The sequence below is a fragment of the Saimiri boliviensis genome, chromosome 3 (genome assembly GCF_048565385.1).
Source record: "Saimiri boliviensis isolate mSaiBol1 chromosome 3, mSaiBol1.pri, whole genome shotgun sequence".
Lineage (NCBI taxonomy): Eukaryota > Metazoa > Chordata > Mammalia > Primates > Cebidae > Saimiri > Saimiri boliviensis.
Window position 1 is genome coordinate 69,190,849 of NC_133451.1, and position 25,347 is coordinate 69,216,195.

At 42.6% G+C, this 25,347-nt stretch overlaps 2 protein-coding genes across 6 annotated transcripts in view; both read right to left on the minus strand.

Moving 5' to 3' along the window:
- Positions 1-12,429, minus strand: part of NAAA (N-acylethanolamine acid amidase) — a 28,225-nt gene extending 15,796 nt beyond the window's left edge. For all 4 annotated transcript variants that reach the window (XR_012516852.1, XR_012516851.1, XM_074396290.1 and 1 more), the window contains exons 1-4: positions 12,144-12,429; positions 11,427-11,591; positions 7,726-7,852; positions 3,433-3,523 (exon numbers count right to left, since the gene is read on the minus strand). Coding sequence is in view for 2 of the 4 variants with exons in the window: in XM_074396290.1 (XP_074252391.1) it covers positions 3,433-3,523; positions 7,726-7,852; positions 11,427-11,591; positions 12,144-12,349 (589 nt within the window). In the remaining 2 variants the exon portion in view is untranslated. The remainder of the gene's footprint in view (positions 1-3,432; positions 3,524-7,725; positions 7,853-11,426; positions 11,592-12,143) is intronic.
- A 3,366-nt stretch (positions 12,430-15,795) lies between these two features.
- The window catches only part of SDAD1 (SDA1 domain containing 1), a 42,815-nt gene continuing 33,263 nt past the window's right edge, over positions 15,796-25,347 (minus strand). For both annotated transcript variants that reach the window (XM_003931990.4, XM_010342619.3), the window contains one exon: positions 15,796-25,109. In XM_003931990.4, coding sequence (XP_003932039.1) covers positions 25,062-25,109 — 48 coding nt within the window. In that variant the 3' untranslated portion in view covers positions 15,796-25,061. The remainder of the gene's footprint in view (positions 25,110-25,347) is intronic.

Sequence of the window (25,347 nt, forward strand, 5' to 3'; positions counted from 1 at the left end):
CCAGCCTGGGTGAGAAGAGCAAGACTCTTGTCTCAAAAACAAAAACACAATTTTTTTTTTCTAATTTTAAAACCACCACCACCCCCCACAAATAGCTAGAATTTGAATGTTTTTAGTGTAAAGAAAAGACAAATATTTAAGGTGACACATATCACAATTACCCTGATGTGATTATATGAATGTAACACCTTATCATATGTGCTCCCAAAATATGCACAAGTAATGTGTCTCAATAACAAAATTAATTTTTAAAGATCCGCTCTAGCAATTTTGAAATAGATAATACATGATTGTTAATGGTAGTCAGCTTGCTGTGTGGATTACCAGAACTTATTCCTCCTGTCGAATTCAAACTTTGTACCTTTTGACTATCCCCCATTTTCCCTAGCCCTTAGCAATGGCCATTCGACTCTCTGGGCCTATGAGTTCAAACTTGGAGATTCCACATATAAGTGAAATCATGCAATATTTGTCACAATAGGTGGAATAACCTGACCATTCTAGTTGCTGGGTAGGAAAAGAAGTACAGGAAGGTAAAAATAGTAGCAAGGAGATCAGGTGGGCTGAGCAGGCAGTACAGGTGTGATGGGGGCTAGCTCAGCAGTAGAGGTAGAGAGAATGGAGAGGTACAGTCTAGTTCTGGTGTCACAGCTGATAAGACTTAGGGAGTGAAGGGTCAGTGATGACTTCTGGTAGCAGTTGTGTGCGTAGAGGTGCCATTTGCTGAGACATGGGAAACAAGGAGAGGGACAGATTTGAGTAGAGGCAGAGTTGGGTAGAAAATGGGGAAAAGAAAAATGCAAGAGATCAGCTTAGGCACGCTAAGTGTAAGACGCCTAGTGGACGTCAGAATGGAGATGCTGAGAAGATGGCTGGATGCTCCAGTCTAAGACTCAGAAGAGGCCAGGCCCGGAGATGCGACAATAGCAAAAACACTTCCACGGCCTTTGCTGTGTGCCAGGGACTGCTGTATTTCATATTCACTAATTCATTTCGTCCTCACAGCAGCTATTATCATCTCTGCTTTTGAGATGAGGAAACTGAAGCACAGACAGGTTAAGCTCCTTGATCATGGTCACCCAGCCACCAAGTGACAGCACTAAGATTTAAACCCAGGCAGGCTGGCTCTGGAGTCGAGATCTTACCCACCAGGTGTTTTGTTAAGCCTCCCCATGTTCCGCGGCATTTGCCAGTCCTCCTCATATCCTTATCCTTTCCTTGGGGGTCTTTGAGGCACTGCTGGAACCCTCCATAATGTCCAGAGACTTAATATCACAGCTCATCTCAGCCTCGAACTCCTGGGCCCAAGCCATCCTCCCTCTTCTGCCTCCCAAGTAGCTGGGACTACAGGCACATGCCACCATGCCTGGCTAAAAGCAGTTAGCAGTGTTTCATTAAATGCATATGTGGTAGATAAACTTGGTTATTTTTAACTGCTCATATCTTAGACTCTACTAATCAAGTTTGGCAAACAACTTGAGTTGCAAAATGAAAGCCAGTCATTTTTCATAAATATACATGTGATTATAGGCATTCTATTAAAAACCTCAGTAATTGTCATGCTGTGGTTTGGGTGCCACTGGTTGAGAACCAGTCCTGTACATAGCTGACATTTGAGAAAATGTGGAAGAAATACATTAGGATAAAGAAATGTTTACCGTGGACACTGATATATACTCAACCACCATCTTCCCGGTAAAGCCTTATGTAAAAAGATAAGAATAAACAACAACACTGGCCAGGTGCATTGGCTCACACCTGTAACCCCCAGAACTTTGGGAGGCCAAGGTGGTGGATCACCTGAGGTTGACAGATCGAGACCAGCCTTGCCAACATGGCGAAACCCCATCTCTACCAAAAACACAAAAATTAGCCAGGTGTGGTGGTGCGTGCCTGTTATCCCAGCTACTCAGAAAGCTGAGGCATGAGAATCGCTTGAGCCCGGGAGGCAGAGGTTGCAGTGAGCCCAGATTGCACCACTGCATTCCAGCCTGGACAACAGAGCGAGATTGTGTCTCAAACAAACGAACCCCAAAAAACAAAAAAAAAAGTCAATCAGGATTCATCAGATGAGCAACACTAAACTTCAAGACACTCCTTATATATATCCTTTTCCTTGATTCAGCTGCACGCTGAGAATACACACAGAGCTTTCTTATCTCTGGGTTTCCCACATACTGTGGAACTAAATGGTGTTCCCCTGAGATCTGGGGAATGGCAGTGGGGATGTCAATGAACAGAGCAATTGGGCCAGGACCCAGGAGAGCAATCTGAGAATTTCCTCTCCCACTGCTAGCTGTCATTTCCTCTCACAGCCTATTTCCTTCTCTGCCAAATGAATGGAGTTAATAATAACAGCCCTGCCTAAAAGGACTGTTGTGTCTAAGAAGAAGACATGTGAGGATGTGCATGTTAAGCCAGAAAGTGAATTACAAATGTTACTTGATTAACAGCACCATAGATCCCCTAGATTATCACAGTAGTTTCCAAATGGTCTTCTGCTTCCATCTTAACCTAACACAATCCAGTCTCTACAGAGCAGCAAAAGTAATAGCTAAAAATATAAATCACATCTGTTCACTCCCTGGCCTACAACCCCCCTACAGCTTCCATTATACTTAAAATCCAAACTCTTCATTGTGACCCTGCACCATGGCCTCAGCCTCTTCTTCACTTCTAATGTCACTATCCATTTACACCATACTCTAACCACACTGACTTTCTTTTGTTTCTGAAATCCACCAAGCTTATTATTCCTACCTGTGGCCTTCATCCTTGCGGTAAGTCTACCAGAAATGGTCTTCCCCTGGCTTCTGCAGAGCTAGCTCCTGGATCACATGGGTCAGGCCTTCTCTGACCCTCTGATCTGTACTAACCACTCCACCTCCTCTTTCACTCTCTATCACAGCTTCCTATTTTGCTTTCTTTTCTTCCTTCCTTCCTTCTTTCCCTTCTTCCTTCCTTCACTCCTTTCTTCTCTCTTCTTTTCCTTCCTTCCTTCCTCCCTCCCTTCCTTCCTTTCTTCCTTTTTTCCCTCCCTCCCTCTTTCTCTCTCTCTCTTTCTGTCTTTCTTTCTTCAGACTTTCACTCATATTGCCCAGGCTAAAGTGCAATGGCACAATCTTGGCTCACCACAACCTCCACCTTCAGAGTTCAATTGATTCTCCTGCCTCAGCCTCTGGAGTAGCTGGGACTATAGGCACGTACCACAATGCCCGGCAAACCTATTTTGCTTTCTTTGTAGCACTTATTGCTACCTGAACTCGTCGTCATTGCTTCCGTGCATGCTGTCCCTTTCCTCTCCCTAGGATGGAAGTCCCTGCCACATAGTGGGTGTTCTGTATGTTCTGTATGTTGGGTGAGTGAAGGAAGTACTTGGATAGAACTGAACAATAACGTAGCTTAAATTACACAGGAGTTTGTTTTGATTACCTCGTTCATCACCAGAAATTGTAAACTTGTGTGGGCTCTGACCGGTCCATAATCCTACATAGCCAATAAAAGTAGTTCCTGTGAATGCAATCTGAAATCAAGATGTAATGGATTATTTCAACGGTCCAATCAAATACATTGAAATCACCTGTTTTGCCCTACAATTTTTGGATTTTTTTCCTTCTAAGTTCCAACATAATAGAATAAAGCTCTGAAATAGCCTTCTAAGACAGAGGTTCTTAACCTTAAGTTGGGGTGGGGGGCGTGGTCCATACATAGATTTTAGTGGATTCATGACTTTGGATGGGGGAAAAAAAGATGCATTTTCACTAACCTTAACTGAAATTTAATTCCTTCTATAATGAATGCATGCAACAAATCACGCAATCATAGTGGTGCCTATAATTTTGTCACTGGTAGAAATCACAGGTATTTTCACATACACAATGTTGGCTGCAGATATTTTGAAACACTGTCCATAATTTACTACTTTGAAAACATGGCAGTTATTAGACCCACTGCTAAACCTTACTATTTAATGTGTTAAGAAAAAGTATAACATTGAAATGGCTGATTTCAACACAACTGATTTCCTTTGTTATCCCACGTATTTTATTTTATGTATTTATAAAACATTATTCATCAAAGGGGTGCACAAAGTAGATTAAGAGGTCCCATCCTAGAAGTGGCAAATGGAGTCTTATTGAAAAACTTGTTTTGATTTGATGATAAGAGATAAATATCACACATTTTATAAGCTCTGTGAAGTTAGGAGAAACAAGTGGAACTGTTCACCAACAATAATCACATTTAAATTTTAAATATGTAAAAATCCTTGTACACAGCTCTTTCATTTAATACTCATAACTATCCCATGAATTATAGGGATCACCTCCACTTTAAATTAAGGTCATGAGCTCCAGTGATTGCAAGATACTACTATGTAATCTGCAGGAGAAAATTCAAACTCTATATGTCACTGAGGCTGGAGCGCAATCATGACTCACCGCAGCCTTAACCTCCTGGGCTCGAGTGATCCTCCCACCTCAGTTTCCTAAGCAGCTGGGACCACAGGCCCGTGCCACCAAATCTAATTATTATTATTACTATGGTTTTCCTATAGATAGGGTCTGCCTATGTGGCCCAGGCTGGTCTAAACTCCTGGGCTCAAGCAGTCCTTCTGTCTTGGCTTCTCAAAGTGCTAGATTACAGGTGTGTGCCACCACAACTAGCCTTTACCAGTTATTTCCGATAGCAAATTTTATTTTTCATTTTATTTATTTATTTTTATTTTTTCTGTAAGCTGTTCCATGGCAAAAATTTTATTTTTCAAATAAGTTCTTTGGCCAGGTGTGGTGGCTCATGCCTGTAATCCAGCACTTTGGGAGGCCAAGGCGGGAGGATCACTTGAGGCCAGGAGTTTGAGACCAGCCTGGCCAACATGGCGAAACCCCATCTCTACCAAAAGTACAAAACTTAGCTGGGTGTGGTGGCATGCACCTGTGGTCCAAGCTACTCGGGAAGCTAAGGCAGAAGAATCGCTTGAACCCAGCAGGTAAAGATTATGGTGAGCTGAGATCGTACCACTGCACTCCACCTTGTGACACAGCAAGACTCTGTCTAAAAAAAAATTAAAAAGTACTTAAAACAGTATCTGATTCATATTGTTCAATAAAAGTTAACTAATACTGTGATGTTTTAAGAAATACATAGTCCTAGATTGATATTTTCCTCAGAAAAATTAAATCAGTAATGTTTTTCACTTAATTATTTATTTTTACCTTATCTGGTTGTAGAAATAATTTAAGGTGCTGAATTACAAGGGAGAATGCAGTGGCCTTAGTTTTATAAAATGACCTCAGCCCTCAGACTTACTAAGGACCTCCATGAGTGCCCCCATTTCCACGAATGTCAGTAAAGCAGAAATAAGTCTACCTTTTGACTAAAGCCCTTACAAATGTAATTATAGGATAATAAAAAGTAATTACATGGCCACTACATTTGCATGACACAGTGACTGTAACATGAGGGTGACCCTCACCCTCATGTTAGGGTCACTCTTGAAGGGCTGAGAAAAACTGAAGTTTTGAGATCAAAATCACATCGTAGTTTTCAATTATGATACATAATTATAAGTAATATTGAGATATAACTTAAAAGATATTTTATCTTGCAGCTCTGAAAATCTGTCTCTACTTCTGTTTGTACTTCCCAATTGTTTCTGCCTAGTCAGTTAACATAAATAAACCCTTAGCAGGGAATTTTAAGTTTTAGCCTAACTGCCTGGTGCAGTGTCTCACACCTGTAATCCCAGCGCTTTGGGAGGCCAAGGCAGGTGGATTATCTGAGCTCAGGAGTTCAAGACTAGCCTTGGCAACATAGTGAAACCCCATCTCTACTAAAAATACAAAAGTTGGCTGGGTGTGGGGGCGCCCTCCTGCAGTCCCACCTACTTAGGAGGCTGAGGCAGGAGAATTGCTTGAACCTGGAAGGCAGATGTTGCAGTGAGCCGAGATTACACCACTGCACTCCAGCCTGGGTGACAGAGCGAGACTGTCTCAAAAATAAAAACATCAGTTATATTAAGGACAATTTACAGCCTAATTAAGGCTGAGTTCAAAAACAAAAACAATCAATAGGCCCAGTGCCTGGGTTCTGGCCCTCCCTCTGCCATCTCTCTGCCTTGAGATTTGGGGCAGGTCAAGCTCTGTGAAGCTAGACGCCCTCATCTAGAAAGTGAAGATAAAAATGCTGACTTATGCCTGCTTTGCAGGGCTGCTGGGAGGGTCAAATGAGGTCCTGTGTATAAAAATACTTTTAAGATTATATACACGAGACAAGAATGAGAGATGAATTATTTTGTGGATAACCTGTTCTTAATTTAGTAAAACAATTTCTTGGCCATGAGTCCTCCATAGAAAAGCAATACCCAGTGTAAACTGTCTAGATTTAGTAACGGAACCTGAGTTCTGAGAGTAAAGCTGTCTCTGTCAACTATTTCTCTATAGACTATTTCATGGAAACTCCAGGAAAAACAAAAACAAATGAAGGAACAACTATTAAAATGAGTTTTAGAACAGTTGAAATAATTTTCATTGCATTTATTCCTTTGTCTATTTGTAAGAGTATTAGCTCATTATAGAATAATGAAGAAAAAACATGAATAAAAAATATTATCCCATCAGTCAGTAATACCTTAATATTTAGCATATTTCCTTTGAGAATTAATTATGCATTTGTATATCGTTACCATTTAAAATCATTTTTAAAGTAATTCAGCTAGAAATCAAATTGTTAATAGTGGCGAAGTGAAGAAACAGGACTGAAAAGGATAAACTTTTACTAACATTTCTGTACTATTTGAACTTTTTATGAAAAAGAGTGTTTGTAAAAGCAGATGGCTAACTGACTAGTTAGTAAATGAGTTTTCAGTATTTGTGAATCAACCCCTAAATGCAAAGGACACAGGGAATATAGTCCTTGTCCTTACAGTCAAAATCCGGCTTTGGCATGCTGCATTCTGGTTTACAGCAAAACATGCTGTGTGTACTCAGTGAACATTGATTAATTCTGTCTCTCTAGAATTCTACACAGTGACAACAGCACATGCTAGATTATACTTTTAAACGGACTATGCTATAAACAAAAAATCTAAGTATAATTTTTTAAAGATCATACCTAAGAGAGTGATGTGATCAATCATACTTGCAGAATGAAGGACCATTTATTATTTGGCTATAACTTATCAGGCACCTACTACATGGTTTTACATAGACTACTTCATTTAACATTTGTAACTATCTCAGTAAAGTAATTACGAGCCTCCACCGGCTGCAGTCTGCCAAATTATTATATGACTAATTTCTCAGGTTCACAAAGGAAGTACAGTAATTGATAGAATCAGGATTCAAACCTGGGACTGTCAGATCCCGAAGTTGGGTGTTCCTAGTTATGGCACTACCCAGCCCCTCCCTATTCCAAAAGCAGATTGGGCATGGGAAAGCAGAGAAAAGAGCTGACTCTGGATAAGCAGATAATTCATCACTCTCTAAAAGAGATGTCCCTAAAGAAAACTGGGTGACCTCTTTAAGTAGATGCTCAATAATAATAAATGACTGTCCTTCCTATGAGCATAATTGATGTAAACCTCTCTTTGGGCTTTGTTTTTCCAGGTGCATGATGTTTTTTGTGTCTTACGCTGATAACACATTTAAGTTAGCAGGCCATTCAAATGACAGCTAACTTGAGTTAGCAAATCTTTCTGATTTCTTATCTTTACGGTACGGACTATACCTGCCCATTCTTTAAGAATTGCACATCCACGGTAAACTTGCGTAAGATATTCCCAAAAGGATAATCCAGATTCCGACCGTGGTAAATGTGGCCTCTGGAGTCTTGAGCCACAATACTGGTGCAGAATCTGAGAAAAGGGAAAAGTCCAACATGAATGAATAAGACAAATAAGAACAAAAGGAAAAGGAGTTTTTCATTTGTAAAACGAGTCCTCAAAGTAAAATAGTTTCTCTTCCTTATAACTGACATAAGTGGTATAATGCTTATATGAGAATATAGATTCACAATTCAAGATGAAACATACAACTGGATACAACTCACCTGTGTTCATTCAGTGTTTCTAGGTTCTTTGCGCTTAGTACACAGGGGTGGCATCATAAGCATAGTTAGTTAAGAATTTCACCCTCAGTCTAATTCCTTTTTTTTTTTTTTTTTTAGAGACGGGGTTTCACTATGTTGGCCAGGCTGGTCTCGAACTCCTGACCTCAAGTGATCCACCCGCCTCGGCCTCCCAAAGTGCTGGGATTACAGGTGTGAGCCACCGCGCCCGACCCTCAGTCTAATTCCTAAGTGAAACTAACCTATCTTGGGCTCAGGATACCTTTGAACTCTGCTTTTTCCTCAGCTTGGTAGTATGTATTCTATTTAACACATTGTTCAAAGCCAGCTCAAGCTCACCTCTCCATATTATGAATTCCTCAGAGCGAGTAGAGTAGCACTAAACCATTGTTTCACAAATGTTTTACTTTGTCCCCTTGGGAAAATGGCTGGCGCTTTAGGGGCTTGGCACTTTAGGGTCTCTTTCCCAGCTCCTTGCACAGAGATAATTTAAAAAAAGGGAAATCTCTATGAAAGTAAGTATTCTGAGAAAAACAGGAGGAAACTTGTTAAATATTTAAATATCCAAATATCCATATTCTCTGAGAATATTTAATGGTATATGAAAAAATATTTATATACAGTATGTTCAATACCAGGGGAAAAAGATATATATCCACATGAACAAAACTGAGAGAAAATAACCTGAAGGTTTTTTCTGTTCATTTTTGAATAACAGAATGGTGGTTAGCTTTGTTCTTTTTACTTTTCTACATTTACTGATTTTCTACAATGATTACATGTTACTTTTATAATTAAGGGGAATAAAGCGTTACTTTTTTGTTGTTTGTTTAAAGATGGAAACTTGCCAGGTTTTAATTCCCTCTAAGGTTTCTGTTTTTCATTTGTTTGTTTATTTGAGTCTCTGTCACCCAGGCGGGAGTGCAGTGGCGCCATCTCGGCTCACTGCAGCCTTGACTTCCCAGGCTCAAGCCATCCTCCCACCTCAGCCTCTCAAGCAGCTGGGACCCAGGTGCAAGCCACCACATCTGGCTAATTTTTTTTGGTATTTTATGTAGAGACGAGGTTTTACCATGTTGCCCAGGCTGGTCTCGAACTCCTGGGCTCAAGAGATCCACCCACCTGAGCCTCTCAAACTGCTGGGATTACAGGCATGAACCACTGTGCCCGCCCGGCCTCCCTCCAAGGTTCTGAACTTAACTTCAAAGAGTTCAGGTCAGGGAGGGGACTGGTAAGACATGGGAAGTACCAAAGCAGAGTTTGTAGAATCTTCTGTCTCAAAGGTGATTTTTCAAAATTGGCAAGACAGCAATACTTTCACATGACGCCCACATGTTGCAGTGTGATGCGGCAGTGCACAAGCACCGGAGACAAATGAGGAAACGGGTTCTGCTCTGAGAGGCACTGCAGCCACTGGAGGGTCACATGCTTTCAGCGCTCACCAGCAACCTGACTTCCAGCAAGGGGGCCCTTCTGAGGCTTGGTTTCCACATCACAAAACAGATGATACCATCTTCCCCACGGGGCTGTGTTCATGAAGTGCCTGGCACCCAATAGGCTCACTAAAGGGTAGCTAGTATTATTCTAATTCAAGAAGGCTTACTTCCAAAATGAGAAGAAAGCATTTCCTTTGTCAATACTAGTGAATTGAAGAGTGCATTTTATTAGGCAATTCAATACATACCTTAGTATCAAATCCAAAAGTTAGAATGTTTTTACTAGAACGTTTGCTTTTATCTGTTTGAATATGGTGACTCCAACAGATGAAGGTAAAAATGATTTATGATTTTTCACTGAGAAAGCTGTAACTTAAAAATAGGAAAAAGCTGGAGGTAGGAGAGGGAGGTGGTAAAATTATAATAACTTAGTTCAACTGAAAAGCACTTTATTTACCAAACCTGTGTCTTTTCTGTGCCTGAAAGCGTTTCCTGAAGAGGAAGGCAGTCACAGTGCTGCTTTGCTTACTCTGCCTAGGTGTTCTAGGAAGATGCCTGGGCCGGTAAAGTTTCATTATTCCAAGATCTTTTCTACTCTCATCATCTTTAGGCAGCAAGAAGCTCTAAGTATGTACAAGATGTTAAGAGATGAGGCCAGTCTGGTGGCAAAACAGTTAAGTATTAAAGGGAGAAACCAAGTCAAACCTCTTTATTCCAAGACCAGTTACTAAGCCCATAAACCCCAGCACTTTGCCTGGGATCAACTGCACACTCCATGTTACTTTCACTTCTGGGTGCACTTTAACAATTTTATTTATTTATTTATTTATTCATGTATTTATTTTGAGACGGAGTCTTGCTTTGTTGCCCAGGCTGGAGTGCAATGGTGCGATCTCGGCTCACTGCAACCTCCGCCTCCCGGGTTCAAGCAATTCTCCTGCCTCAGCTTCCCGGGTAGCTGGGACTACAGGCATGTGTCACTATGATGCCCGGCTAATTTTTCGTATTTTTAGTAGAGACAGGGTTTCACCATGTTAGCCAGAATGGTCTCCCAAAGGGCTGAGATTACAGGCGTGAGCCACCTCGCCAGGCCCATATATGTATGGAGTCTCCCTTTGTCGCTCAGGCTGGAGTGCAATAGGGCCATCACGGCTCACTGCAACCTCTGCCTCCCGGGTTCAAACCATTCTCCTGCCTCAGCCTCCCAAGTAGCTGGGATTACAGGCACCCCCCCTCACCACCACCACCACCACCACACTCAGCTAATTTTTTTGTATTATTAGTAGAGATGGGGGTTTCTCCATGTTGGCCAGGCTGGTCTTGAACTCCGGACCTCAGGTGTTCTGCCCGCCTAGGGATTACAGGTGTGAGCCACCGCGCCCGGCCTGGGTGCACATTTTATCATGCCCGCTTCCCGGTCCAAACACTGGCTGGCGCTATTAGAGAAGTTTTCCCTGTGGTCCCATCCCTGGTGGACACAGACACTTCAGCCATGACACACATGAGAGATAAATGCAGGGCGACAAATAAGGGCAGAGATGCGCCACTGTCAGTATAGATCTGGAAGGCCACTGAGTTCACTAAAGGGTCCAGATGAGAGGAAGCTTCATTTCAAAAACTTCCTGGAAAAGTACGTTTGAGCAGAATTTAAAAAGTAGGATGCTACCTGAATTGGGGGAGAGAAAACCAGGGGCTACTGGGAGAGGAAATTTCAGTGTTGAGTCAGAGAAGCTGCTTTCCCTCTCGAAGCCTACGATCTGCAGCTCAGATTTACCCAGAGAAGCAGAGGAAGCGCTGGAGGTTTCTGGGCAAGCAGGCACCACCCTGTTTTTATCACACGGAAAGCATGTCTCCTCCTGCTAGTCTGTGTCAGGAGGCCCCCCGCCGCAAGCCCCGCGTTACTCGGCACCGGCTTGGGGCACTCACGCGGAGGACTCGTAGGCCAGGTTGACCAGGAGGCAGTCGGCCAGGCTGAGGTTCAGGAAGTCGCACATGCCGCGGATCTCGCCGGTGAAGGGCTGGGGCAGGAAGCGCTCCAGCTCCAGGACCACCTTTCCCATCAACACGTGCACCCACGTGGGGACTCTATCCCTGGAAACGAAAAGCAGGAGGGCGTCTGACCCGCTCAGAGTTCGGCGGCATGCGACTGCCTGTGTACTGGGAGCGGGACTACATCCTGAGGGGGTGAGCGCTCAGGGCCACCGCGCCCCAGACAGCGGACAGCTCTGGCGCCGCGTCCCTCGGTCCGCAGCCCCCCGGGGGCGGGCGAGGAAGAAAACTCGGGGATAGGGAGGGCGAATGAGGCTGGTCCCAGGGCAGGCTTGGAGGGCCCGCGAAGCCCTCAAGGAAGTCGCGGGTTGTCCCTCCTCGGTAGCTACGCAGCCCGGGCGACAACCCGCGAGCCATCCTGACCCGGAATGGCTCAAGGACTGGCGTGCCACGGGTGACACCGAACTTGGAAGCTGAACCTGCCGCACTAGATTCTCCCCAACGCCGACCCTGCCCAGGGCGGCGGCCAAAGCCAGTTCGCCCAGTGTGGCGGGGAGTAAAGCGTCAGGGTTTAAAACACTTTGGGCAGCGCGCGTCTGACTCCGACCCGCGCCGCCTGCGTCCCCGCAGACCCCGTCCAGGGGCCCAGCTCACCGGATGACTTGCGCCACCGCGGCGCGCATCAAGTCCAAGTCGTAGTGCTGCAGCACCGGCAGCCAGCGCAGCTCGGGGGCCGCGTCTAGGCTCACGTTGAAGCGCGGCGCTGCTGCGGGAGAGGCGGCGGACAGCCCGGCCCCGGCCAGCAGCAGCAGCAGCAGGGGCAGAAGCCCCGGGCGCGCTTTCCAGTCTGCGGCCCGCATGGCTCGGGTTCCTGCGGCCGCAACTCGGACCTGGGCAGCCACCGTCGGAGCCCGGGTAAGCCGCGGAGGAGGAGGAGCCGGGGCGGGGCCGCGATCGCTGGAGGCGGGGCCCTTCACCCGCAAGCCGGAGGGGCCACACCTCCCGTCCCCGCCGCGCCTGGAGGTCGCTGACCGCGGGGCCGCTAAGGGCTGGGGCTGCGGACAGCCGGCCTCCTACCAACTCCGGGTTCCAGCGCACCTGCCGGGCCGAAGGACTGTAGGCTGCGGCCGAGAGGGGCTTTCAGATTTTCAGTAGCAAAAAGGTGTGAGAAAAGCCTTACAGTGTAGAAAGGGACCTATTATATTAATCCACCCCGCTCCCCGCCTCATTTGCTCATTTAAAAATTCTTCAGAGGTTCACTTGGGTTTTTATAAAGGGCAAGAGAGCTTTTTCTGTTCAACAGCCCCACCTCTTTTCAGTTAGACGTTTTTGGGTTTTTGTTTGTTTGTTTGTTTTGAGACGGAGTCTCACTCTGTCGCCAGGCTGGAGTGCAGTGGTGCAATCTCGGCTCACTGCAGCCTCTGCGTCCCGGGTTCAAGCGATTCTTCTGCCTCAGCCTCCTGAGTAGCTGGAATTACAGGCGCCTGCCACCACACCCAGCTAATTTTTGTATTTTTAGTAGAGGCAGGGTTTCACCACCTTGGCCACGATGGTCTTGATCTCCTGACCTCGTCATCCTTCTGCCTCGGCCTCCCAAAGTGCTGGGATTACAGGCGTGAGCCAACGCGCCCAGCCTTTATTTATTTATTTATTATTTTTGAGACGGAGTCTCACTCTATCGCCCAGGCTGGAGTGCAATGGCTGGATCTCGGCTCACTGCAGGCTCCGCTCCTGGGTTCAAATGATTCTCCTTATTTATTTATTTATTTATTATTTTTGAGACGGAGTCTCACTCTATAGCCCAGGCTGGAGTGCAGTGGCTCAATCTCGGCTCACTGCAGCCTCCGCCTCCTGGGTTCAAGCAATTCTTCAGCCTCCTGAGTAGCTAGGATATAGGCGTCCACCACCATGCCCAGCTAATTTTTGTATTTTTAGTAGTGACCGGGTTTCACCTTGTTGGCTGGGCTGGTCTCGAACTCCTGACTTCAGGTGATCCACTCGCCTCAGCCTCCCAAAGTGCTGGGATTACAGGCATGAGCCACTGTGCCCAGCCAGTTAAACATTTTTAAAAGCTCAAAATTTAGTTAACATTTATCTACCAAGTATTTTTTGTGGACATTATCTCATTTAATTATCAAAACAAGCCAAAAGGTAGGTTCCCCTAACCCTGGCTTTACCGATGAGGAGTGTCAGGCTTGGCGAGGTGAAGCCATGTGCCGGAGGTCACTCTACTGGTTAGCCTGTGAGTCAGCCTCCAGGTCAGGTGGTCTGAATCCACAATCCACCTTCACACCTAAGTTCCCTCACCTCCTCTTTGAGTTCCCAATGTCTGGGAGACAAACTTAGGAAAATCTTAGTAAGGCTGGGCCATTTTTAACAATTCTAAAAAAGGGTACATGTGTACATGAATACTAGAAACTAAATAAAAGGACCAGATGTGCTGGCTTACGATTGTAATCTCAGCACTTTGGGAGGCCGAGGTGGGTGGATCACCTGAGGTCAGAAGTTTGAGACCAGCCTGGCCAACATGGTGAAACCCTGACTCTATTGAAAATACAAATATTAGCCGAGCATAGTGGCGGGCGCCTGTAATCCCAGCTACTCAGGAGGCTGAGACAGGAGAATAGCTTACCCTGGGAGGAGGAGTTTGCAGTGAGCCATCGTGCCATTGCACTCCAGCCTGGGCAACAGGAGTGAAACTTTGTCTCAAAACAAACAAAAACAAACTGAATAGAAATTAAACACATTTTTAATTTTTTTAACCAATTTTAGGACGAAGAAATCCAACTTTTATAATTAACCACTTAAGATGCTTTTAAGGGTAACTAACACTTAATGAAATTTAAAAATTTCTTGCCAGGCATGGTGGTTCGTGCCTGTCATCCCAGCACTTTGGCCAGTGGATCACCTGAGTTCACTTGGTTCTAATGAATAGAATCAGAATTGGTGTTTGACTTTCAAGACTAGGTCACAAAGACATTGCGGGTTCCTCCTTGCTCTCTTGGATTGCTCACTCTATAGGAAGCCCATTGTCATGTCCTGGGGACACGTAAGAAGCCCTATGAAAACGTCCCTTTGTGGCTGGTACAAATCTCCGCACTTGGAGAGTCTGAAGCAGGAGGAGTGCTTGAGCCCAGGAGTTGGAGACCAGCCTGGGCAACAGTGAGACCCCATTTCTACAAAAAAATTAAAATTAGTTGGGCATGGTGGCACATGTCTGTAGTCCCAGCTACTTGGGAGGCTGAAGTGGGACGAATACTTGAGCCCAGGAGTTTGAGGCTGCAGTGAGCTACGATTATGCCATTGCACTCCACCCTGAGTGACAAAGTGAGACCCTGTCTCCAAAAAAGGAGTAAATAAAATTGAAAAAAAGAAAGCCTTTCTTGAGGAACTGAGACTTTCTACCAAGAGCCAGAGAGGAACTGAGGCTTCTTGTCAATAGTCATCTGAGTGAGCAATGGTGGAAATAGATCTTCCTGCCCCAGTTAAGCTACCCCCTCAAAATTCCTAACCCATAGAAACTGTGGAAGTAGGCCGGGCATGGTGGCTCACATCTGTAATCCCAACACTTTGGGAGGCTGAGGTGGGTGGATAGCTGAAGGTCAGTTCAAGACCAGCCTGGCCAACATGGTGAAACCCTGTCTCTACTAAAAATATAAAAATTAGCCAGGCCTGGTGCCAGGTGCCTGTAATCCCAGCTACTCAGGAGGCTGAGGCAGAACTGCTTGAACCCAGGAGATGGAGGTTGCAGTAAGCCAAGATCGTACCACTGTACTCTAGCCTGGATGACAGAGTGACACTCCATCTCAAAACAAACAAACAAACAAACAAACAAACAAACAAAACAGACTATTAGTAGAAATCGATGGTCCCTTGAGAAACAAACCATCCTAGAAAAATATAGTCTGGTGGTCTTGAAGGAGACTGCCTGCAGTAGCCACTTCAGAAGTGAGAATGTTACTGGAAACTGGAAGTAAGAGATTCCTTAGTTATGTAGTGTCAGAATGTTTTACATGATCACCTAGAGTAATGTGGAACACAGAAAAATGTACCTAAAAGGCTAGATACTCTAGTTAGATCTCCAAGCAAAATGTCAAAGTTGCTACCTGGCTTCTTGCTGCTTATAGTAAAATATGAAGGAAAGAGAGAAGTTGGAGCAAGGACTGTTAAAAGGGATCCAGAAATGGTTTTGAAAATCCTAGACCCAAAGTACACATGGGAACTTAGTTTATCATGGATACGGCACTGTTTATCTGTAGGGATATCTGCAACATAGGTGGTTGATAAAGAATTAGTATCCAGAATATATAAAGACATATCATGCCTTTATTACTAGAAAAAATAAAAACAAAAGGCTACAAAGAGGAAAATACAAATGAACATAAAAATGTGAAGTTATTTCAATCTCTCTGGTAATCAGTGAAATGCAAATTAAATCGTGATACCATTTCTTTTTTTTTTTTTTTTCAGACAAAGTTTAGCTTTTGTTGCCCAGGCTGGGATGCGACGATGCAACCTTGGCTCATCGCAACCTCCGCCTCCCAGGTTCAAGCGATTCTCCTGCCTCAGCCGCCCAAGTAGCTAGGATTACAGGCATGCGCCACAATGCCCAACCAATTTTTTTTGTATTTTTAGTAGAGACAGGGTTTCTCCATTTTGGTCAGGCTCAAAACTCCCGACCTCAAGTGATCCGCCTTCCTCCACCTCCTAAAGTGTTGGAATTACAGGCGTGAGCCATGGCACCTGGGGATACCATTTCATAAACAAAAGATTGTCTAGTTTCAAAGTCTAATAACATCTTGTTGACATGGATGTAGTAAAATACAAACTTATATGAGTTGTTAATGAGAATATAGTGCAATTCAGTATTGCCTAGTAAAGTAGAAGAATTGCAGACCCTACAAACGCAGTGATTTCATTTTTAGTTTTCTGGATCTTTTTTCTTCCTTTGTTTTTTTGAGACAAAGTCTTGCTCTGTCACCCAGGCTGAAATGTAGTGGTGCAATCTCAGCTTACTGCAACCTCTGCCTCCCAAGTTCAAGCAATTCTGCCTCAGCCTCCCAAATTGCTGGGATTACAGGTGCACACTACCACACCTGGCTAATATTTTTGTATTTTTATTAAAGACAGGGTTTCACCATGTTGGCCAGGCTGGTATCGAACTCCTGACCTCAAGTGCTCTGCCTGCCTCAGCCTCCCAAAGTGCTGGGATTATAGGTGTGAGCCACTGTGCCCGGCCCATTTTCAGTTTTCTATCTAAATTTTGTTTAAAGAAAAAACTCTAAGACCATGAACCCTAGAAGACATGTTCAAAGGTGATTATTGCAGCAAGGTTTTAATTAAATTAAATTAATTAATTTTTTTGAGAGGAAGTCTCACTCTGTTGCCCAGGCTGGAGTGCAGTGGCACGATCTTGGCTCACTGCAACCTCCCCCTCCCGGGTTCAAGCGATTCTGTTGCCTCAGCCTCCCGGGTAGCTGGGACTACAGGCCTGCACCACCATGCCTGGTTAATTTTTGTATTTTTTAGCAGAAATAGTTTCACCATGTTGGCCAAGCTGGTCTCAATTCCTGACTTCAAGTGATCCACCTGCCTCAGCCTCCCAAAGTGTTGGGATTACAGGTATGAGCCACAGTGCCCGGCCTGCAGGTTTTTAAATAGCAAAAAGGTGGAAAACAACCTAACTGCTCTTTGGTAGAGAAATGGTAAATAGTGGATGTGTGAATAAACAATAAAAACTATACAACAATTACAATGAATCTTCATTTTTCAAGAATCTAATGTTGAGTTACATGGCAAAAGAATTTATACAATGATACTGCTGGCATAAAAATTTATATATACACACAAATATACACGGGAAAGAAAAAATAACTACAGGAATGATAGGTATTATCTTCTAGATAAGGGTTATTCCTGAGAAGCGGGGGAAATGGCTGGGTGAGACATAGTTATACTTTTAATGTTCTAGTTCTTTAAAAAAAAAAAAAAAGCAAAATATTAACATTGTATAAAACTGGGAGATGAACATGTTTCATTATTTTCTATATGTTTTTAAAAAATTACAATTATAATAAAATGTTTAAGAGATTTAAATATCCTTAAAACAAGATGTTCTGTCAAACATCATTTATTTTTAGTTTCTATGTAATTCTTTTAAACTTCCCCTTTTGTACTTTTCCTAGAATTAGGGTTCTCATTTTGTTCTTAATTTTCTCTTCCTCCTTGGCCAAATTTCTTTTAGAAACATCTCTGATGTTAACTTAGATATTAGGAATAGCAAGTACACCAAAATTGGATCTTACTAAGATGGAACTAGAAGTATTCTAGATTTTAAAAATTTTAGTAGAAATGTTTGCTAAGCAACATTACAAAATATTTAAAATGTAAAGGAATTCATGGCCATGAGGAGCTGTAAAAAACTTTTTTTTTAATGTAGAGGGAAAAATCCAATCAGTTATATTCCCAAAACCCAAACCCAGCAATTATCTTCATATGCATATTTTATTTACAAAATTGTAGTTATATGAAGCACCATTATTTTACATACCCTGAAGAAAAAAATCGCTTCTATTTAAGCTATGATATGATGCTTTTTTACTCGAATTCTAAAATGTGTATATATTGAAAGTTTTCTTAAGTCTTTTGTCAAAGTTATTTGAAAATAAGATATCTACTCTTGTACATTTTTAAAAAGTGGAATAAATTAAGGTATTGCTTAAGCTTCTTTGCATTCAGAATTACATTCTCCTGAATCACCATTTGATTATAGGTGCCCGTGTTTTTCTACACCATACCACTTTTCTGTGCCATAAAGAATCTTGGCTGGATGTGGTGACTCACACCTGTAATCCCAGGACTTTGGAAGGCCGAGGTGGGTAGATCACTAGAGGTCAGAAGTTCAAGACCAGCCTGGGCAATATGGTGAAACTCTGTCTCTACTAAAAATACAAAAATTAGTTGGGCATGGCGGCAGATGCCTGTAATCCCAGCTACTTGGGAGACTGAGGCACAAGAATCACTTGAACCTGGGAGGCAGAGGTTTCAGTGACCTGAGATCATGTCACTCCCCTCCAGCCTGGGTGACAAAGACTCTACCTCAGAAAAAAAAAAAAAAGGAATCTTAGTGATGGCCAGGCACAGTGGCTCCCACCTGTAAACCCTGAACTTTTGGAGGCCAAGGTGGGAAGATCAGTTGAGGTCGGAAGTTTGAGACCAGCCTGGGCAACACAGTGAGACCCTGTCTCTGTTAAAAATAAATTTTTAAAAATTTATTAATAGTGGGGCATACTGGCCTGGGCCTGTGGAGGATCTCTTGAGCCCAGAAGTTCAAGGCTGCACTGGGCTCTGACTGCACCACTGCACTCTTGCCTAGGTGACAGAGCAAGACCCTGTCTCTAAAAGAAAAAAATAAAAATCTTACTGATGCTGCATTTCTTAAGAGTTCTCTAGTCACAAAGGAGATTTCAAGGTGTTTGTAATGTTTCTTAACCTGAGTGCTGGCTACAGTAATGTATTCAGCTTGTGAATTTATTGAGTTTAAGTATACTTAATGGTACTTGTTCTCTTCTTTATACGTTGATAAAGAGTTTGGATTTTTTTTTTTTTTAAGTCCAGGTTTTTTTTTTTTTTTTTTTTTTTTTTTTTTTTCTGGAAATTCCATAGAGACTACTAATTCTCATTCTGCAAGTTTTGATGTTGGTCCTCACTTGATGTTAGCAGATGTCAACTGAAAATATCAGACTAGGTTTGTGAATGTGCAGGCAATGACAACTGCATCTAGAATGTTGTCTGGCTGCGAACACTTTAAAACATATCTCAATTTCAGAGATTAAAAGTACAAAAAAATTGTCTTAAAACCACTTGATCATTTTATTTATTTAGAGACAGGGTCTCGCTCTGTCACCCAGGCTAAACTACAATGGCCTGAACACCACTCACTGCAGCCTTGACCTCTGGGGCTCAGCGATCCTCCTGCTTCGACCTCCTGAGTAGCTGGTATGGCAGGCACACACCATCACACTTGGCTAATTTTTACAAGGTCTCACCATGTTGCCCAAGCTTCTTTATCATTTTATATTCTGCTTTTGAAAATAATAGCAGCAGGGAACAGTGGCTTACACTTATAATCCCAGCACTTTGGGAAGCTGAGGCAGGCGGATCACTTGAGGTCAGGAGTTTGAGACCAGCCTGGCCAACATGATGGAACCCTGTCTCTATTAAAAGACACAAAAATTAGCTGGGTGTGGTGATGGACGCCTGTTATCCAAGCTACTTGGGAGACCGAGGCAGGAGAATCGCTTGAACCCAGCAGGTGGAGGTTGCAGTAAGCCAAGACTGCGCCAGTGCATTGCAGCCTGGGCAACAAGAGCAAAACTCTGTCTCAAAAGAAAGAAAATAATAGCGTAACATTTTTCACATCACTGTAGTATTTATATCTTACCTTTAAAATAACTTTAATCAAAGTAATTAATGGTTGACTATTTCACTTGATATGGTTTAGCTGTGTCCTCATTCAAATCTCAACATGAATTCTGTCTCCCACAATTCCCACGTGTTGTAGGAGGGACTTAGTTGGATGTAATTGAATCATGGGGGCCGGTCTTTCCAGTGCTGTTCTTACGATAGTGACTAAGTCTCATGAGATTTTATGGGTTTATTAGGGGTCTTCATTTTTGCTTCTTCCTCCTATTCTCTTGCCACCACCATGTAAGAAGTGCCTTTCACCTTCCACCATGATTCTGAGGCCTCCCAGCCATGTGGAACTGTAAGTCCAATGAAAGCTCATTTTCTTCCCAGTCTCAGATATGTCTTTATCAGCAGCATGAAAATGGACGAATATACCACCTAGTAACATACCTCAAGTTGCTTAAGTATTCTAATATTTTAGAAATTTTCTTGCACCCATTCTTGTCATTGCAAATTATGTTGCAATCAATATTTCCCTATAGTTTGTGTTAGGCATTGCTAGCTGTCTGTCCACAATCAGTTTCTCTTCCTCTTCCTTGCTTAGAGAAGCTCAGTTTTGTTGGGATGGTTATGGTCATCTAAGCTAAGAGGTCAGCAGTCCCATTTCCTGGTTTCTTGGCTTCCTTGGTTGGTAGGGTGGCTGAATAACATAGTTCTGGCTAATGAAAACTAAGGGAAGGCTATCTGTGAAACTTTTGTTTTCCTAGTAAAAGGGATAGATGTGGAAATGTCACTTTTGTGCCTTCTTGTTGCTTTAGATTAAACACTGAAGAGAGGTCTATGAAAGCAAGGTAGCATCATTATCTCCTTTTTACAGACGAAGAAATTAAGGCACAGAAATGCTGAATACCTTGCGTATGGGTCATAGAGCTGTGTCAGTCAGCATTCTAATCCAGCCTGGCTTCAACGCACACTAAGAATGACAAAGCAGAAAAGGCCAGGGCCCTGATGGTACCATTGAGCAGCTGAACCCTGGCCATCAACTGTCCAGGCTTATGTGAGGTGAATTCCAATTTGGTTAGAATATTTTTATCTTCATTATTTTATTATTATTATTTTTGAGACAGTCTCACTCTGTTGCCCAGGCTGGAGTGCAGTGGCATGATCTTGGCTCACTGCAACCTCTGTCTCCCAGGTTCAAGTGATTTTTGTGCCTCAGCCTCTCAAGTAGCTGGAATTACAGGTGTGTGACACCACATCTGGTTAATTTTTATATTTTTCATAGAGACAAGGTTCACCATCTTGGCCAGGCTGGTCTTGAACTCCTGACCTCAGGTGATCTGCCTGCCTCAGCCTTCTAAAGTGCTGGGATTACAGACGTGAGCCACCGTGTCCCGCTGGTTAGAATCTATAACTTTTTTTCTTTTTTTTTTTTTGAGACAGAGTCTTGCTCTGTCACCCAGGCTGAAATGCAGTGGTGCAATCCCGGCTCACTGCAACCTTTGCCTCCCAGGTTCAAGCGATTCTCCTGCCTCAGCCTCCTGAGTAGCTGGGACTACAGTCATGTGCCACCACACCAGCTAAATTTTATATTTTTAGTAGAGCTGGAGTTTCACCATGTTGGCCAGGCTGGTCTCAAATTCTTGACCTTGTGATCCACCCACCTTGGCCTCCCAAAGTGCAGGTGTGAGCCACCATGCCCAGCTGGTTAGAATCTTTTTACATGCATATTCTGTCACTTGTCGCAAAACACAGCCACAAATACAACTCTTCCCATATTTTGGGTCATTTTCTTTGAGTCTCAGAAGTAGATTTGAGTCAATGGTTCCAGCTGTTTTTTAGACTCTTGGTACATACTACAAACAGCTTTTCCAAATAACTATATTAACAACACTTTAGCTAACATCAGGTATTGTTCGCAAGAGACAGAGAGGGTCCCAAACTAAAGATGACTCTACCATCCAGTCAGTAAACATGAGGGAGAGTAATTAAGAAGGAAAACAAACAACTCCTCTGAAGTATTTTCTTTCTTTTTTTTTTTAGTAGAGACAGGGTTTTGCCACGTTGGTCACAATGGTCTAGAACTCCTGACCTTAGGTCATCTGCCTACCTCAGCCTCCCAAAGTGCAGGGATTACAGGCATAAGCCACCATGCCCAGCCTCTCTGAAGTATTTTCAAATCAATCCTTGTCTTGGCTTAAGGCGAATTCCCAAGCGTGAGTCTCAATGGACTTTTATTCCCCATCTCAAAGTTATTTTGTTTCTTACAGAAAACTCTACACATGATTCCAACATCAAAGAAAATTGTCAAGTCCCATATTTCTTCTTGGGCTTTTATTATTCCCCATTTCCTTATAAGTAATAATCAGATTAAACATAATTGTGCTTTGCTCTTTTTTGAAAAGAACAAAAAAAATTTCCAGTGTTTACAATGGGAACTGCTTATTATAATAATGGCTGCATAATACCCTATTATGTGGACAAATGATAATTTTATTCAACCGTCTTCACACCGGGATTGGACTGACAAAACGTGAAAGTAGAATCTGCAGAAGGAAGTAAGTTTACTACATAAGAAATGGTCTATACAAATATAAGCTTATGTTATTTAAGGAGTAGAGAATTGGCTGTGCCCTCTGCTTTTACTTGCATTTGTAAACATGTGCAGACCAAAGACTACGCTAGGATTGAAAAGGTTATTTCTAGAACCTTGGCCCTGTAAGAGAAAAGGCTCCAAGTCATTGTCCTACGATTTTATTCATGTTCAAGATCTTTCAAAAAATCTCATATTTTTAAAAATCTTTCAAAAGAACATAAGCAATTAATGAAGAATGTCACTTGACAGAACTATATTATCTATATGTAGTTTTAAAATATGTTATCTAAAATAGCTTAAAGAACAGAATATTCTGAGTAAACATTCTAGTTAAAATGGAGTTGCAAGGCCGGGCGCGGTGGCTCAAGCCTGTAATCCCAGCACTTTGGGAGGCCGAGGCGGGTGGATCACGAGGTCAAGAGATCGAGACCATCCTGGTCAACATGGTGAAACCCCGTCTCTACTAAAAACACAAAAAATTAGCTGGGCATGGTGGCGCGTGCCTGTAATCTCAGCTACTCAGGAGGCTGTGGCAGGAGAATTGCCTGAACCCAGGAGGCGGAGGTTGCGGTGAGCCGAGATCGCGCCATTGCACTCCAGCCTGGGTGACAAGAGCAAAACTCGGTCTCAAAAAAAAAAAAAAAAAAAAAAATGGAGTTGCAGTGCAAGTCTATTTAGACTACATTTTCAAAGGATTAGACCATGAATAAATAACGTTTATATTAACCATGGCCATTTGGTGAGATCACATAGATAATAAATCAGCATTCTGGATTTACGTAGCACTTTTATACATTATGAGCCTGGGCAAAGTTTAAGTTCATCCCTGAATGGCTTCATTCTCTGTGTTAACGAAATTTAAGACTAAATAGCTCAAGTTCAGACACTGATGACTTCTTCAAGGTAGAAATCACTCTGCAAGCTCACCTACCCTCTGCTGAAGCATTCACCCTTCTGAAAATCTCATCTTCAAATGGATAGCAAACAAAACATTCTCAAGAGAAGACTTAGAAAATAATAAAAGAAATCAGATAGAAATAAGATATATGGGATTGAATAAATAAAAGTTCAGAATACACATATATAAACCACATATTGTATCTTTCTGTCTTGCATGTAAGAAAGGCTAGTTAAGAAGAGGGTGAGGCTACAGTAGAAGCACAGAAGTCAGAACACAGAATGGACTTTGGCCTCTTGGTAACTGAGCAGGAAAATCTAGAGGAAGGATGAAACTTCCAGGCACCATCACAATTCACACAATAAAGCTGTGAACACTAGCTGCTATTCTGAACAGACACGCGAAGAGACACCCAGTTCAAAAATGCGAAAAGAAAACGTAGCAGTTTCAGGTCTAAAATATACAAATTTGCATCGAACACTTCCTGAAAAGCACTAAAGTTGCTGGGGGTTGACTCTGGCGGCTTCACTAATCCCCCAACAGACAATCTGTGGCATTTTAGGGGACGTCTCTAAGTCCCATTCAAATAAAACTGAAGTTGAATGCAGAAAGTGAACGGAAGAAACTAGAAAGGGAATAAGAACACTGGTTTTAGAAATTGCTTTCTAATTTTGAGTCAGAGTACAGACAACTGCCCTTTACTCTAACTTGAGGTAACATCTACCACAACATTATCTAAGAAGCAAAAGGCAGCAAACTATTTCCAAACGCAACAACTTGCATGCAAAGAGGCTGTCCCCCGAAACGGATGCAGCATGCCTGTGGAAGGCAGAACATCACACACCACTCCACACACAACGGTACCTATTTGGCATTAGAAACTTTTTATTGAGGCAAAGTAAACAGTGGGCTGAAAATATTACAGGGTGAAGGAAGGCTGAGGAAACCAGTATGAAGGCAGCTTAAATAATGAACTAAATACATTCCAAAGGTACTATTTATATTTAGGGCAATTTTAAAAGTGAGCTCTTAACCAAAAAGGCTTTACATGGCATTAAAAAAAAAGGGGGGGTCATTTAAATCTTTTGGATTGACTTTAGTCAATCATAATTTAAGAGGTAAATTATGTACCCAAAATCTGTACAGCAGGGGCCTGTTTTCAGCAGGTAAGCCTATGTACAAGTAAGAATCTCTTACTCTTGTAACACTGTCCTGTTTTGTTTTGTTTTACAAGAATATGTAACTCCCCACAGAGTTAGTTCATAAGGCCTCAGTGACCTAGCAGAATATGGACCTACCTCTCCCAGAGAACTATTTACACTGCACTGTAAATACACACGTGTCCACACCCACAACTAAGCTGTCAATGCCTGAAGTGAAGGGGTGATGGCTCATCATTTTGTATTTACAGTGACAATTAATAGGCACTCAATACTTTTTTTTTGCAAGAATGATAAGTGAATGATTTTATACTACCACCACTATTTACATCGATTCCCACCATTAGCCGTCTCCAAACTAAAAACACCAAACTGCTGCCATATTTTCAGCAGTTTTCACAATACAGTGCTTCTGGAGTTTTAATGTAAACAAACATGTTGATTTACTAATTTTCAGAGTAATGTCACAAACTTAGAATTCTTCTTGGAATGGAAAACTTGCTGGGAATTTACTTCATTCTTTTTCTCTTTTTCAAAAGTGCATCTCGCAGCGCTAACTGTAAGATAAAAAAGTATTTAAACATGATAACTCTTGGGTATCCCATTATACAAAATTGGTTATATGAAAGTTTACTAAAAATTAATCACCAAGTCAATAAACCATCCTGAAAAACTATAAATGATAAAATATTCCAAAACAGATCAAATCTGTATTGAGGATGGGGCATATTACTGCTAGGAAATATGCAAAGCTCTTGACTGCTGTTCCCAAATCATGAAGGCATAAACTCAAAA